This window comes from Pseudorca crassidens, chromosome X, assembly GCF_039906515.1.
Source record: "Pseudorca crassidens isolate mPseCra1 chromosome X, mPseCra1.hap1, whole genome shotgun sequence".
Lineage (NCBI taxonomy): Eukaryota > Metazoa > Chordata > Mammalia > Artiodactyla > Delphinidae > Pseudorca > Pseudorca crassidens.
This window is the reverse complement of record NC_090317.1, coordinates 71,618,672-71,634,709: the sequence shown is the minus strand read 5'-3', so window position 1 is coordinate 71,634,709 and position 16,038 is coordinate 71,618,672. Positions and strand designations below refer to the sequence as shown.

The window sequence follows — 16,038 nt, the reverse complement described above, 5'->3', positions numbered from 1 at the left end:
GGGTCTCCGATGGTTACTAGCTGGTGTGGGCACGGGTGCCCTTGAATTTCTATTATTTACGAAGAAAGAGTTTAAATGAAAACAACAACAACAACGACGAAAAAACAAAACACACACCAAAGTGGAAAACTTTAACCATCAGTACTGGGACTGGAGCTGCACAGGAGGACGCGGGCACACATACTGTACCGAACGAACATCACACATACACACCCCACTCACGCAGACATTCCTTCTTTCACGCTCCAGCTCGATCTTTTTACTCCTACTTCCCTTTGCCTCCTCTCCCGGATCAAGCATTAATCTGTGAGTCTCTGACCGCAAAAGAAAAAAAAAAAAGGTGGGTGGGGGGATCCCGAAGTAGCAGAGCGAGGGAGGAGGAGGTGGAGAAAGGCGGGGAGGAGGAGGAGCCCAGCGAACCAGAGTCAGAGGGACTGGTGGCTCCGGCGAGTGTGCAGCCCCGGGGGGAGACGGCGCTCCAGGCTGGGAACCCGTCATCCCGCCCACCGGCCCGGCGTCTTTGGCGCCCGCCCTGTGTCTTTGGCGCCCGCCCGCTCGCCGGCCCGCGCCCAGGGGCCTGCTACACCCGGAGCTGGGGCCGCCCCTCAGGGGCGCTTGGGCCAGGGGTGCCGCTCGGGGCGAGCCGGCCGCGCCGCCAGGCTGGTCCCCCGCGCCCGCGCCCGGGATGCCGTTCTACAGGCGCACAGTGGTACCCCAGCGCCTGTGCCCGCGCAACCCGCCGCAGCCGCTGACCGAGCTCCGCGACGTGAGCCACCTGGCCGCGCTCAGCCTGCTCCGGCAGCTCGCCGACCTCTGCGGCCACTCGTTGGCTCTGCTCGAGAACCTCGAGGGGCACCTGCTGGCCCTGGGGCGCCGTACCGACAGCCTGTTCCGCCGCACCGTGCACCTCCGCCGCCGCCTTCCCTGCCGCCTGCTCGGCCCGGAGGACGACGAGGAAGAGCTAGGTAAGCCGCGCCCGGGCGGCCCGCGGCCCCGCGTGCACCCCGCCTCTGGGGGCGCCAGCCCGCGCCCGCTCTGCGCCCACCCCTCCCCCGTCCTCCCCGCCCCTCCTCGGCCCTCCCCTCCCTTCCCCTCAGGGAACTAGGGGATCCCGTTTCCCAGATTCCACGCCCGCCGCACTCCAGCTGGAACTTCCTGCTCCTGGATCCGGTCGCGCCGTCCCGAGTGGCCATATGCCCTCGGGGTTCCCGGCTCTGGGGTTGGCGGCCGCCTTCTGGGGATCTTGGGGAAGAAGGCAGGGGGACCTGCGGGGGTCCCCGGGAGCTGCTGGGTCCGGACCCGCTTCGGCGCCGCCCCCAGGCCCGAGGCGTCCTAGCCTTCGCGGCGTCGGGAACCAAATGGCCGCGCCGCTGGCGTCTTTGCTCCAGTCTAGGAGCTCAGTCACTTAGGAAAGCGCGCCGGAGCCGCCGGCCACCTACGCGGCGGCAGGAGCCCTGGCGGCAGTGCATACCGACTTTAAACCTGTGCAACTTCGCGCTGGAGTGTGATCGCGGCTCTCGCTCGAAGAAGTGTCTGAGAGCCCACCCGCCCGCTTCTCCCCGCGAGTTCGGAGCTGGTGCTCCAGGAGAGGCCGGAGGGTGTGGTGGGGAGGAGAGACTCTCCGCCTCCCAGCCGGCTTCTCTGACCCCTCACCCCTAGAGTCCGGCTGCACAGACTTGCTTGGGAGAACCGTTTGAAGCAACTGTCATCAGTTCTGTGATTCCTTTAGAAATCAGCCATGCCTGAGAAACCCAGTGGTGCTCTGGCTGAGCACGCAGGACTCGTGAGAGGGCAGGAGGGCAACGCGAGCCCTTGTGCTTTGCTACTTTGGACCCCAACACTTTGCATGGGGGATCCTCTCTCCATGGAAATGCTGTGATCCTTTAGAGTGTGGGACTTTTGGAGAAAGCAAGGGGATTGAATGTGCTGGAAATGTTGACCTCAGCTGGGGCATGCCAGGTACCAGGGCCAATTGGTGCCACCAGAAAGTTAGGGGAGAGGAAGAGCAGTGTGGACAGGAAGTTTCAGATGGAGGCAGAATATGGCTACTGACTGACTTGTGATTGCAGGCCTCCAGCTGCCTTGGGAAAGAAGTGTCTGAGTCAGCCCCTCTCCATTGCAGACCTCAACTCCCTCCTACGCCTTCCACGGAATAGGTGTCGTAGGCCCTGGCACCCCTCTTCCCCAAACTCTCTGACCTCTGATGTTGATGGTGGAGGTCACTTGTGGAGAAAATGAACTGGGTCCTGTGGGGAAAGGAAGGTGGAAGACACAGTTGACTGCCAGATGGAATGTAGACATGGGACCAGAAATCTCTGCATGGCAGGGGAGCAGGAAAGCTGGGGCCTTAGGTCTGATTAGTTCTCAGTTAACAGAGAGGGTAGGAAGGTCATTGTTGATTTTTTTTTCTGAGGTCCCACTGACTACCAGGATTAGCCTAGGAGAAATTTGATAAGTCAGCTTGGGGAGTCATTTTCCAAATCCCCACACAGCTTGCAGAGAGCCACCTACTGAGTGCAGCAGGGTAAGTTAAGGACAGTGAGGAGGCTCTAATTTTCCAATTTGTGCCTTTCTGTCCTTTCCATGTGAGGGAAGGAATGGCTTCACCAAGTTGCCTTGGGAAAGAGATGGCTTCATGCAGTGGAGAGCTCTTAAAGGAAGGGAGCAATTCTTAGGATAAATTGCATTGGGCTGGCTTCTTTGAAATTTGCAAGAGCTGGGAGAGTGGCTATCTCTCATCTTTGGTGTGGCTACTTGCCTTTGAGAGTGTACCTATCTGCAGGTTCAGGTACTGAGGTGCCTGCTGCGTAAATGGAACACAGCTACCTTAATTTGGCAAGAAGTTCTGGTTTTCCATTTTCTGGTCTAATGCCCTACCCTAGACTCCCCTTGAGGTTCCCACTGCACACTTTTCTCTTCAGGAGTTTTGATTGTGTAGCACTTAAATTAGGCCCTCTCAGCAATGATCTGAGCACAAGTGCCAAATGCAAAGGGAGCTGGGGCGCATAATCAGTACACCACCTGGCCACCCCCGTGTCGCTCAGGCATAAGCTTCAACAAGGTGTTCAAGCAGGTTGCATATTATATTTTGAACCCAATTAAAAATGCTTTTTTTCCCCCCACCATTGTCAAGGCTTGCTCTTTTCTTCCCTGTGTCTTTTCCTCCTAGGTCCTACTCCATTACTGACCATTTTGCTGGTGGTGGGCACTCCCAGTCAGCATTTTACCCTGTATATCCTCTATCTGGCTGGATTTCCCCCAGATTCTTGCTCTAGCTGTTTCTTTGGTCATGAGGGCAGGAAAGAACTGGGAAGGGAGGTTTGGAAGCAACATGGCCAGAGTGAATGACGCCTGACAGGCCAGCAGTTTGTAGCCTCCTGTGGGGACAGCTTAGCTGCCACCTCCGGACTGAGTAATGACAAGTCAGACTGCCCCATAGACTTCAGGCTTGCAGAGACCAGACTGCAGTCTGGGCCGGGCAGGGAGGCAGCAGGGGGAGGACAGGGAGAGGAGAGGGAGAAAGACAGAGGAGGAGAAAGTTGATGCTAAAGGAGTCCAAGGTGTTCCTCTCCACAATCAGGGGTCGTGTCCCCACCATCTTCAAGGTTACAAGGGTGGGACTGGGCTGGGCTGGTTGCCTGGCAACACCCTCTTCTCCACTGAAGGCTGTTCTTCGGTAACTTGAACCCCTTTGAGACTGCCCCAGAAGCTCTTGTAACTGTTCTGGGGTGGGGGATGGGGGTTGGAAAAAGGAGAGGGTGTGTTACAGGACTGCACCAGGCTCCTCTGGTTGTGGATCTGTAGCTGTTGCCGCACCCTTGGCATAACCCTGCCTATAACTTGCGTTTTTCCTCGCATCTGGCTTTGAATGTGACCTGCTTTATTGCATTCGTGTCCTGGATTCTGTACTCTTCATCTCAAGAATGGCATGGTCAAAGCCAGTGGGAAATAGCTCCATTCCTGCCACCATATGCTGAGTCAATCCAAGCTTTCCAATTTCTCCCTCAAACATCTATTTAATGTTTGTAGGTGCTTAAATGATAATTACAAAAGCAATCAGGCCATTGGCCTGGGGGTATAATATCTCCTGTGCAAGCAAGGAAGTCACTGAAGCACTAGACAACTGCTAGGTATGTTTAATAACACTGGGGAGCTATCATGTTACACTAGCCCATGAACTTGCTGTGGGAAAGATGCTCTGTTCCTTCTTGCAGTGATTTTGGCTTGAATACAGCCAGTTGGGTAGATGGTGGAAACTCCCTCTTCACCTTTATGTGAAATTCCTGCCTCTTGATTTTCCAACTTTGTGGCAACTCTGGCTCCAAATCATAAAGGACAGCTGGTTTATCTATGTCTAAATCATAATTCCAGTGTGAGGGGAAACTGTTGTAAGTCTATATGGAAATGAAGAATGGAAACTGCACCTCTAGACTGCAGCCAGTTATCAATGGATGAGGTATGGTAGACCCTGAACCTGACTGTCATGGCTACTGAGGAGGGGCCTGCTTGAGCTGGATGGAGCAGGAGGAGCTTGGAGGACTTGGAACAGGCACTCTACCAGGGCTCAGCTTTGTCTCTGTCCTACATGTCAGCCCCAGAAACTGTTGAGACAGTTGGCTTGACAGAGTGGGGAGGGGGAGCAAGCCCATTTTCTTTTAAATACCATGAAATTCCTGGTCTGCTTCATGGTATTTCCATGTGTTGAAAACATCTTCGCTGGAAATTTGGACACCGAAATGTCCACTAGAATTTCCTCTGCTTTAGAAACAAGAAATTTAATCTTCTCCTTTTTTAGATACATCAACAGCTAAAGCGATAAAAGCGTCAGGATGACGGAATAGTAGAGTAATAGGAGAGGATTTAAATTATAGCTCTTGGGCTCAATTTTGATCTTTATGGAGTTGATTAGGTGTCAGGAGGAGGGCAGTGAATTTGTATCATTTGTCCCTGTGCTTCTCTGGCTTGGGTGGAGTCAGTTTGTACTTTGTGACACCAAAAATTTGGTCATTAACCATTATGGGCACCATAATACTTGACTACTGAGGCCCAGAAAAAGGAAGGGACTTGTCCAAAGGCACCCAGCTGGATCAAGACCTTTAGTAGCCCTAAGTGCTGGAAAGATTATAGTGCCTCTCCATACCTAATTCCAAATGAAACAATATTAAACCTTCAAATAAAATTTTATTTTAAAAGATTACTCGAAGTTCTACCTGTATGTTGAAATTAAAATGGCTTTTTATTAGATTCTTTTATTCTCTCTCTCTTTTGTACTCCTGTTGTTGGTGCCCTAAGCATGGACTTAATCTGCCTCTTGCGGAATGTGGCACTGGCTAAGTCACACAGCAGGTCAGTGGCATGAGGCCTTGATCTAGAAGCCAGGGCTTCTGCCATCTAAGCCAGTGCTCTGCCCTCTTCAGGGATGCTAAGTTCAAAGTCAGTTGTTCATTGAGAGTCACTGCTGTGGCGTTTTTTCTAGCTGGAACTTGTTCAGGATAAGGAGTAACTACTGCTACCTTTGGGAACTGAGGGGTTCTCTAGAGAACAGGCCTCCTGGGGTTTCTGCAGTTGGGACTTGGGGGGTGAGATGGAGGTGGAGAGGAGGAAGGAAGGTCAACCTTGCATCATGTAGAGAATAGATGTGAGGCAAGAGGCTCCCTTGTTAAAAGAGTCTCCTTTAAGCTTTCAGTAGAAATAGCCTTGGAAAAATAATCTTTAGTTGGGAAGGGGTGGCTGGGCTAGTGACACTGACAGTCTTCTGAAGGTCATCTTTCCATTGGATCTTTCCCTCACAATCCTTCTGTCATCTTTATAGTTGCTATTCTCCCTAATAGCTTTTAATCCAACTGTGGACACATCTTATCGCACACCCACATCCTGACTATTTTCTGTTATTACAGCAGAGCCTGGTTGGCATTTCCAAAGGCACTTTTATTAAAAGCCAAGGGGAATGAGAAAGTAAAATTATTACCAAAAATGTGTTTAACATACGTGTTTCCAAAGTATGGATTTATTATTCTTCAAAGCTTAAGTAGCTTAACAGGCTTACTAGCTTTGCTGATCTATGTACCCTTTCTGAGGGACTCAGATCACCTTTTCCTCAGATCATTACTTTCTAACTTTGAAGAAAGGGCACAACTTTGGGTCCTGTCTCCTCCCTGCCCCCAACCCTTGTGCTGGGTTTTAGAGACCCACAGGTAAATAAGACCCAGTCTGTTCATTCGAAGAGCTCCCAGTCTGCAGGGGTTGATGCCATCTTGTTTCCCAGCACATCAGCACAGGGTGCCTGGGCATCCGGTCTTCTTCTCTAGGTGGGGGAAAGAAGATAACCAGAATATGGACCCCAGTTCACACCCCATAGGATTTTCCATTTAGTCTGGTCCACGGTCCAAGGATGGAATTTGGACTTTTAGAATTCCCTATGGTAAAAAAAACAAAAAACAAAAAAACAAAAAACCCAAACAATGATAGAGTGCTACTGTGAATTCAGCAATGCTTTTACATGAATTTGTAGGTTTAAAATTGATGACCTTCTCTTCATACATAGGTAAAATAGTGCTTATTCAGTAGATGAACAATGCTTGGTAGATCTGCAGACTCGTGGAGTTCTTGTGATAACTCCTCCAGAGTTATCTAGATGGCCTTCTAGAGTCTTCTACCCTCTGTTGGGAAGCACTGGCTTAACCTTCCAGGTTCAAGCTTTCAGCTCTTCCCTGCTCCAAAGAATTCCATGATTTCACTCAGATAAGCTCTCACTGAAGTTTTCAAGTTAGAGTACACAGGATGGCAATGTCTTTTTCTCACTTTATTTATTTACTTTATTTCAGTTTTATTGAAATATAATTGACATACAGCACTGCATAATTTTAGGTGTACAGGATGATGATTTGACTTACATACATCATGTAATGATTATCACAATAAGTTTAGTGAACGTCCATCATCTCGTATAGATACAAAATTAAAGAAAAAGAAAAAAAATTTTTTCCTTGCGATGAGAGCTCTTAGGATGTACTCTCTTAACAACTTTCATAAATAACACACAGCAGTGTTCATTATATTTATCATGTTGTACCTTACAACTCTAGTACTTACTTATCGTATAACTGGAAGTTTGTACCTTTTGACCACCTTCAGCCAGTTCCCCCTCCCCTCGCCCCAACCTCTCTGGTAACCACAAATCTGATCTCTTTTTCTGTGAGTTTATTTGTATGTTTTTGGAAGTATAACTGACCTACAGCACTATGTTAGTTCCTGGTGCACAATATAGTGATTCCATATTTCTATACCTTACAAATTGAGCACCATGATAAGTCTAGTTACCATCTGTCATCACACTAAGATATTACATTATTATTGACCATATTTCCCACACTCTACACTTTATCCGCACAATACTCCTTTATTTTGTAACTGGAAGTTTGTACCTCTTAATCTCCCTCACTTATTTCACTCATCCCTCCCACCCCCTCCCCTCTGGCAACCACCTGTTTTTTCTCTATATCTATGATGCTGTTTCTGTTTTGTTATGTTTGTGCACTTGTTTTGTTTTTTAGATTCCACATATAAGTATAATCATATGGTATTTGTCTTCCTCTGTATGACTTATTTTACTAAGCATAAAACCCTCTAGGTCCATCTGTGTCACAAATGGCAAGGTTTCATTCTTTTTTATGGCTGAGTAATATTCCATTGTATCTATACACCACATCTTCTTTACCCATTCATCTTTTGATGGCACTTAGGTTGCTTCTATATCTTGGCTATTGTGAATAATGCTGCAGTGAACACAGGGGTGCATGTATTTTTTCGAATTAGCGTTTTCATTTTCTTTGGAGAAATACACAGAAGTGGAATTGCTAGATTGTATGGTAGTTCTATTTTTAATGTTTTGAGGAACCTCCATAGGATGGCAAAAACTTAATGGACAAGGCTACATTAATAATGCCACAAATAGGAGATGTGTGGATTGTGTTTGCACAAGTAGGCTTGCACCAAGATGCTTTGTATGTGAGGCAGTGGGTCTAATTGTGTACAAACCATTAGGCTCAGTCCTTAACTTGGGAGATTTGAGCAATCTCTGTCCATCCCTCCTCCCTTCCTGCCCTCCCTCCCTCTCTCTCTTTCTAAAATGTAAACGGCTCAATAGAAAGTAAACATCCTTAGGGCAGAGATTTTATCTCTTTTTACTGCCTATCTCCAGTCCCTAAAATAGTGCTTGGCACTTAATAAATACCTATTAAGTTCAGTTCCTCCCTTCTTTCTAACCACCACACATTTATTGAGCACCTGACTCTGGGCCTGGCCCTGTGCTAGCCTCTGAGGATATAGAGCCAAGCTAGAATGCAGCCCCATGGTCCAGCGGGGAGAGCCTGGAATCATCGTACTGCCGTGGAGGCAAGCCTGGGGCGGGGGGTGGGGGTCATCGGAAGGCAGAAGAAGCTCACCTAGTTCAGCTCAGAGGCTTGGAAAAGCTTCGGGGAGGATGTGGTGTCTGAGTTCTGAAGGATGATCTGGAGCTGGACAATTGAAGAAGAAGGGGGAGGGAATTCCTGGCTCAGAAGGTAGCCTGTGCTAAGCCCTGGATATGTGAGAGGGCTAGTGTGGCGGAGGAACTAACTCAAGTGATTCAGGAGGAGAGGGTGCAAGGCACCTCCTGACTCAGAGTGAGCCCTCAGGGTGGAGGTCGGGTGGGGGAGCTCTAACATCCTGTTTGCTCACCAAGGAGCTGGATACTGGAGAGCCTTAAGAAGGTCCAAATGAAGCTATAATAGGAACTGCAGATTTTCTTGATCTACGTTCAGGTTTTCATTATCCTTGGGCAGATGAGACCTGGGCGACCTTGGCTCCTCCCTGCTTTGCAGAGCCAAGTCCTAGGTCTCCCTAAGATGTCCAGGCCAGGAGGCACTCCACGCCACAGTGAGATAGAAAGAGGGAGAGAAAGCAAGAATCTACCTGCCTGTATGTCCCGGGCTGTGTGGATCCAGTTGCATTCCAGAGCGAAATATATTATTCATGCCCCTGCCTTTTTGTGAGTGGGGACATTTGAGGTTTGACTGTATGTTTTATTTTATTTTAGTTTTTCTTTCTAAATAGCATAGATTCTTAAGAATGGTCTGTAATTCATCTAGGGGAAAATCAGAAAAATATTTTTTTCCCTTGGAAAACGGACTCAAAGAGGAGATGAGTTTTAAAAATGATTCAGCTGTTTTTAAGTGGAATCATTTGCTTCTGAGAACAGTGTAATTAACTGCCTGGCAATTTATAGTCTGATTCCCAGTATCTGTGAAGTAGTCAAACTCATATTGTCCTTCCCAACCATCAGGCCCTGAGGGGAGTGAGGTCTACTTTACCAGAAAGCCTTGGGCGCTCTCCGCTCTAGCAGGAGGCCATGCATCACAGCTGTCAGCAATTCCAGTGGTGTTGTTGTATGCTCTTTTCCCCCCTTGACCCAGTAATTCCATTTCCAAGACCTTATGCTAAAGAAATGATCAGATATTGTGGGGAAAATGTTTGCAGATCCTCACTGCATCTTTTGGTTATTTATACTAACCCCCAAATGAAAACAACTTATTCAGTAATATGGGTGTAGTTCTATAAATGTTGACAGGTCTATGTGTGGTACAAATCTAGGCAACTAAGAAAAATCGTGCTCGAAACAAATATATGAGGATATGTGGAAATGTGTGAAATAATGCTAAGTGAAAAATCAGGGTATTAAATTGCATGTATGATATTATCCAAAATAAAGCACATACATAAAAAAGAAGCTGGAGGGGTATGTGCCAAAATGTTAACATTCGTTGTTATCTCAGGGTGATAACAATGATAGCAAACGATAACAAAGATAGCAGTGGTTTCTTTATGAGATTATGGGAGCGGGTGTTTTTTCTTTTCTTGTACCTTTGTGTATTTTTCAAAATTTCCTAAATGAACATGTATTACTTTTAATAAACAGAAAAACCAAACAATGAATGACATATTAAGGAAAAGGATCTTGGGATTTGGAAGCAGCACCTGTGGGTTTAATTCTGACTTGCCCAACACTTATAAGCTGATTTGGGTGTCTCAGAACCATACTCCCTCATCTTTAAAAGGGGGTTAATGCTCCCCAGTTCAGAAGGTTGTCGTGAGGATCCAGAATAATGTATGGAAAATGCCGGGCCCATATGCCACAATCCTGCTTATGATCACTAAATACTAAGATGATGAAATTCCACAAAACCTTTTGAAATCCCTGGATGGGGATACTGTCAAGATGAAGTTATAATGTTTCCTTAACAGCTCCGAATTGCAGCCATTCTTCCGTTTTGCAGAATATGTAAAGAATGCCTGCCTGTGTGCCCACGGAGGAGCCACGGCTGTGGGTTCATCTCTCCCAATCCGAGGATTTTCCTTTCCTTTGACTCCTCCCTTCATTCTCCCCCACTGACATCTGTTCACTGCCTCACCAACCAAGGGGGCAAATTCTTTGGAACTGAAGCCGAGGCACCACCGAGAGTTCTGGTAGATCTGAGATGTTTATTGTCACAGAATATGTGGTGCTGGCTGACCACGAGGACCCGCCAGGTTGGGACGCCAAGGAGGGGCTTTAATGAAGCAGCAGAGGATGGACCCAGGTCGCACAGCTAGGCAGCATCCCCTGCCTTGGGGCAGAGCCCTTGTCCAAATGTCCTGCCGGCTCTCTGGTCACCTCTTCCCTTGGGATGGCTTCATGGCTTCTGGCTTGGCTCACCAGTTTTACAGAACCAGCTTGGTTTATGGGTGAAGAAGCACCTTCTCACAAAACTTCTGGGGCCTAAGGATGCTTCAGTGACGCATTTGGCAGCTTGCCTGAGGGTCTGTCTCTCACCAGCATGGATTTGGAGCCAGTAAGCCCTAATCTTACAACCAGGCAGCCTCAAGGTCATGGGCACACCTTGGTAGTGTCTACAGCATGCCCAGACCACCAAGCAATTCAGTCATCTCCCTGAGTAGAATCCTTCACTCTGCTTGTCTGGTTGCATTTTTTATTTTTAAAATTAGAGTAAAAAATATAGACCCTGGCTGCAAATCTGAATTACTTGGAGAGCTTAAAAACATTACTAATGCTGTGGCCCCACCCCATACCAATAAAACCAGAATTTCTGGGGGATGAGGCCCAGGAACCAGGATTTTTAAAAGACCCCCAGGTGATTCTAATGTGCAGGCGTGGGTGAGAACCACTGTTGTGGTATAGACGGTTAAAGCTGGAAGAGACCGTCCAGAGTTTGAAAAATTATAATGTATTTGTGGATAATGAACATGAACTATAATACAGGCTTAGATTAAAGTAAGTGACAAAATATGACCTCATGGATGAGCTCATAGCAGTAATAATACCAAGTTAGATAATACACTTAAAAATTTTTTTAATAATGCATTTTATTTAACCCAGTATATCCAAAATAGTATCATTTCAGTATGCAATCGATATTAAAATGATTAATGAGGTATTTTACATTATTTTCTCTTTTGTACTAGGTCTTCAAAATTCAATGTGAATTTTACACTTACAGCACATCTCAGTTTGGTCTAACTACCTTTCAAATGCTCCATAGCGCTATGTGGACAGTGGCTTCCATATTGGACAGCACCATTCTAGGGCATGGCCTTGTAGGCCAACTGGTCTTCTGTATGATAAAGTATATTATTTTTTTAAAACTGGATAATACACTTTTTAAATTTTATAAGAGAACAGAGGAAATTAGAAAGATGAAGCCATTAATTTTATTAATAAAAAGAATAAATATATGTTAAGGTAAAGTTAAATGTCTTTTTGTTTTGTTTTGTTTTGTTTTACATCTTTATTGGAGTAAAATTGCTTTACAATGGTGTGTTAGTTTCTGCTTTATAACAAAGTGAATCAGTTATACATATACATATGTTCCCATATCTCTCCCTCCGTCTCACCCTCCCTATCCCACCCCTCCAGGCGGTCACAAAGCACTGAGCTGATCTCCCTGTGCTATGCGGCTGCTTCCCACTAGCTATCTACCTTACGTTTGGTAGTGTATATATGTCCATGCCTCTCTCATGCTTTTATTTTACATTTTTTGGTTATAACACGTCATCAACAACCACTGACATTTTAGACGAGAACAGTACTTTTGTTTTCTTATGTTGTAGTTATTTAATATCACTGTTGACGTTACTGGGTTGGATCCCTACATCAAATCAACCTCAACTTACCTGTCTTTGCAAAAGAATATTAAGATTCCAGTATGCACAGGGTTGTTGGAGTACAGGGAAGAGGAAGGAAACTTCCACTTTGTAATAGTTAGTGTTCCAAATTAGGCTATGCCAGAAATCATAAATAGAAGTTGAAATGGTTGCCTCTGAATCAACATCTAGATTGGACTTAGTGCTTTCCTCAGTTCTCTTACGTGGCACACCGTTTCATGCAGGTAGATTATTACGTTAATGACAGTGCATAATAGTGAGAACAACTGTTTAGGTTGTTGTGTTCAGTATTTTTAAACCCATATCTGTTATACTTCAACAAATGCAGTTTAGAAGAAAAAGTATTTCTCTTTTTATCCTCTCCATGATACCAATAGAAATAGAGTTTTAGAATGTGAATCTAGGCCAGCAGCTGCCCAGAGAAAGGAAGAGGACTGGTCTAAAGGCATCTCCAGGGTCGGTGGTTGCACTGACTTCGAGCACAGAACCTCTCCTGTGGCTATTTTGGAGTCCTGAGGCATCCACTTAGGTGACCCTATCATCAGCTCCTGAGAAATGCTGGGACAAGGGTGACAAGGGAGAGGAGAAAACTTTGGGAGGCCACTTTTAGTATCCCCTCTCCCTGCTGTGATCAGAGGGAAGAGATACTAAAGGCAACCCTTCTAGTTTGTGTCCCCAGCAACAGCTGATGCGGAGGATAACAAACAAGGCATCAAGAAGAGGCAGCAGCATCTTCAGAGGAATCTGGTTAAGAAGGCTGAGAAGTGTGTTTTGAGGAAGAGTTGCACTCAGAATGGTGCAAATTAAACAAAAAGTTTATGAAAAAGTTTGGGAAGAGTCCAGCTCCCAGGAAACTTTGCTCTTAGGAGAGACTCATGTCTTGAGGCTTCTGGATAGCTAAGTCTCACTGTATTCCAATTTCTAACCTGTTTTACCTCTTGGAATAATGCGTTACATAAGTTTACTCCCCATTGTGAAATAGCACAGTGAAATCTTTTCCCCCATAATTCCAAATTAATGAAAATGGTAGATTTAGGAAACAAATGTTAGTGACTCGCACAGAGGCTTTACATTTTTTGCCTGTAGTTTCAAAACTATCTGCTGCACGTGGGGAGGAGGTGGGGGGAGGAAGATCCAGTGAAGGTGAGGACTCCTTCCATTCCAGTTAGCATGTATTGAACTCCTGTTAGATGCCAGTGGGAGCTGGTAGTATATATGGCAAATAGGTGTCCCCTCCAAGAAGAGGGATGGCAAAAAAGGTACCTCCTCTGGATAGAGCAATGAGGAAAACCCACTCCTTTTGGTGGAACCGTTAGACAAAGGCACATTCTTTGAGCATAGCAGTTAGAAATAGTCACTTGTTTTGGTCATAACTATTTAAAAATAGAGCATCCTCTGGGTGGACCAATTTTGACATAATCATTAAAGTCCACATGCAGTCAGACAGGGCATTGGGCTTGGCTGAATTTTGTCCCCAACTTGAGACCCCTTGGCAGGGTGCCCTTGTAGGAATACAACTTGCAGAAGAGTACAGGTGGTCCTATGGTGCCCGGGGCCAGGCCAGGCACCAGGCATACAGATGTATATAAGAGCTAGACCTTGTTCTTAAGAAATGTATAGACTCCCCCTCCTAACCCCCATCCTCTTTAACTCACCCCATCTGCTGCCAGCTCCACCCATGCTGCCTTCTGCCTGGCAGAGCTTCTCTTTATGGTGACAAAACGTCTACCCTCCAGATGCATGGGCTGCTGTCTGCTGTTAGCGGGGGCTGTGCTGCTCCTGCCTGAGGCTCCAGGCTAAACATCTATTATCTATGATGAACAACTAGGGCTAATTGTTCGTTGTGAGGGCTTGTTGCTTCTAGGTTCTAGATGGGAAAATATAGACAGCATTTCTTCAACATCTGTTTTAAAACTTGGCTGTGTTCTGTTTAAATGTGCTTTGAAATGGTGAGTTTAGGCAGAACTGAGCTATCTTTTGCCTTTAATTTTCTTATTCTTTAATAAAGGAAAGCAGTTTATCTCTAATCTGGTGATTTAGAGCTGGCTTCAAGGGCTAATTCCTACCTAGCTCATTGTATTAAGATTGTGCCAGGCCCTGTGCCAGGTATTGGCGACACTGAATTCATAAGACCTACCTTTTGCCCTTGAGTCTTGATATTTAGTTGGGAGGACAGTGTGGAGGGAGATAACCTCACTGCAGACTGCTGGGTCTTAGGTGAAAAGCATAGAGCACAGAGGCAAGGAAAGCTTCCATAGCCTTTTTCTCTCTTGTCTTCCTGAAAACTGCTATTCATCCATCCATCCAGACATTCCCTCATCTTTACAGCCTCCTCCGACTCTCTCTGCTATACTCCTGCTGTGCTTTGTTCACTTTTGAGACCCTTGGTTCCTCCATGTGGCCCAGCTTGGGAGAAGATCGTTGAGGCAGAGACTGCCAACTATGTACTGAACCTTCTTGAGTTCATTTTTATTTCCTTTCTTTTACCACCTCTTGAAAGTAACATGACCCTCTTCTGTGAAACTTGGAAGAACAGCCTGGCCATTCCTGGCCCCAAGATGAACTGTAAGCTAGAAGTTAGCATTCTCTCCCGAGAAGAGTGAAAGCCTGTTTTAAAGGTTATGGGGCTTTGGAAATAAGGTAGAACTACTGCAGCCTTCAGATCCTGATAAGTTCAGATGAGTTTGAACGGTTTCCTCCATCCCAAGGGACATCAGAGTTATATTAGGTGTTTGTGGGCTAGGGACAGGCGTTTAGAGGTAGAAAGAAGCCCTGGTTATGAACCTGGCTAATTTTGCTCATTTTGCCAAGGGATAATGCCCAATTTCAGTATTTGCTAATGGGGTAATTTCAGTGTTGAGCCTTTTTTCTCTTTGTCAGGAGGATCAAATGAAATCCCATATGGAAAAGACTTTGTAAACAAAAACCCACCCCCAAATTGTTATGTATTGTCATCCTTGAGAACAAAGACAGTGGCTGACTCATCCCTTTTTCCCCAGCATCTAGTTTGGAAGTAGGCACACTGCAAATGTTTGTTGAATGACTAAGTGGCCTAGTAGGAGATAGGTGTTTGTATTTCTTTTCTTTTTTTTCTAGGACTCTACCTTTAATACCAATAATAATAATAACTTTAATGATAACTTACCTAATTATAAAAATAATACATATTTGATGCAGAAAACTTGGAAGTATAGAAAGCACAAAGAAAAAAGCAATAAAACAAAAATCCTTCTTGGTATCAACCAGATATAATAATTGGCTACATTCTGATGTATATTCTTCTAATATTTTTCCTTATGAATGTTTCATTTCTGTTTTGTAAGAAGAAGTTATTGTAATGCATCCATCCTTTAATAGCCCTTTTCAAATTAGTGTATCATTTAAGAATGTTTATATCATGTAAATCATATATCTGCTAAGGGGTTAACATCCAGAATATATAAAGAACTCCCCATAACTCATCAAAGAAACCAAAACTTGTTTGTATTTCTTTAAACCTTTCCATATTATCTAATAAATCTGCTGTATTAATGCTTACCCTTACCTGTTTTGTAGTTTCTGCCATTACCAACACTGTGAAGCCTACAATCAGGATGTACCGCTGCCAAATCGACAGTGGTGCCTAGGCTATGATCTTTTTCTTAAGCGTTTAGGTCTCCCACCAGACTCCTCAAGGGTGGGGGTTGTGTTCCCCCAGTGCCTTGGTATCCAGTAAGCGCTATATACATCTTTGCTGGCTAACAAACAGGGAGAGCTAGTAGCATGTTTTTGCACTTCTATTTGGCTAATCATATCAGTTCCAGATGTCAGAAAGTGACAGATGTCACAGCTAGATTACCG

The 16,038-nt window shown here is 45.6% G+C and overlaps 1 protein-coding gene across 5 annotated transcripts in view; it reads left to right on the top strand.

Annotated features, from left to right (window-relative positions):
• Positions 1-260: 260 nt before the first annotated feature.
• The window catches only part of NHSL2 (NHS like 2), a 276,883-nt gene continuing 261,105 nt past the window's right edge, over positions 261-16,038 (top strand). For 2 of the 5 annotated variants that reach the window (XM_067722883.1, XM_067722882.1), the window contains exon 1: positions 264-965. In XM_067722883.1, coding sequence (XP_067578984.1) covers positions 686-965 — 280 coding nt within the window. In that variant the 5' untranslated portion in view covers positions 264-685. Of the gene's footprint in view, positions 966-16,038 lie in introns of all 5 variants that reach the window. The other 3 variants (XM_067722885.1, XM_067722886.1, XM_067722887.1) reach the window with 3 other exon arrangements.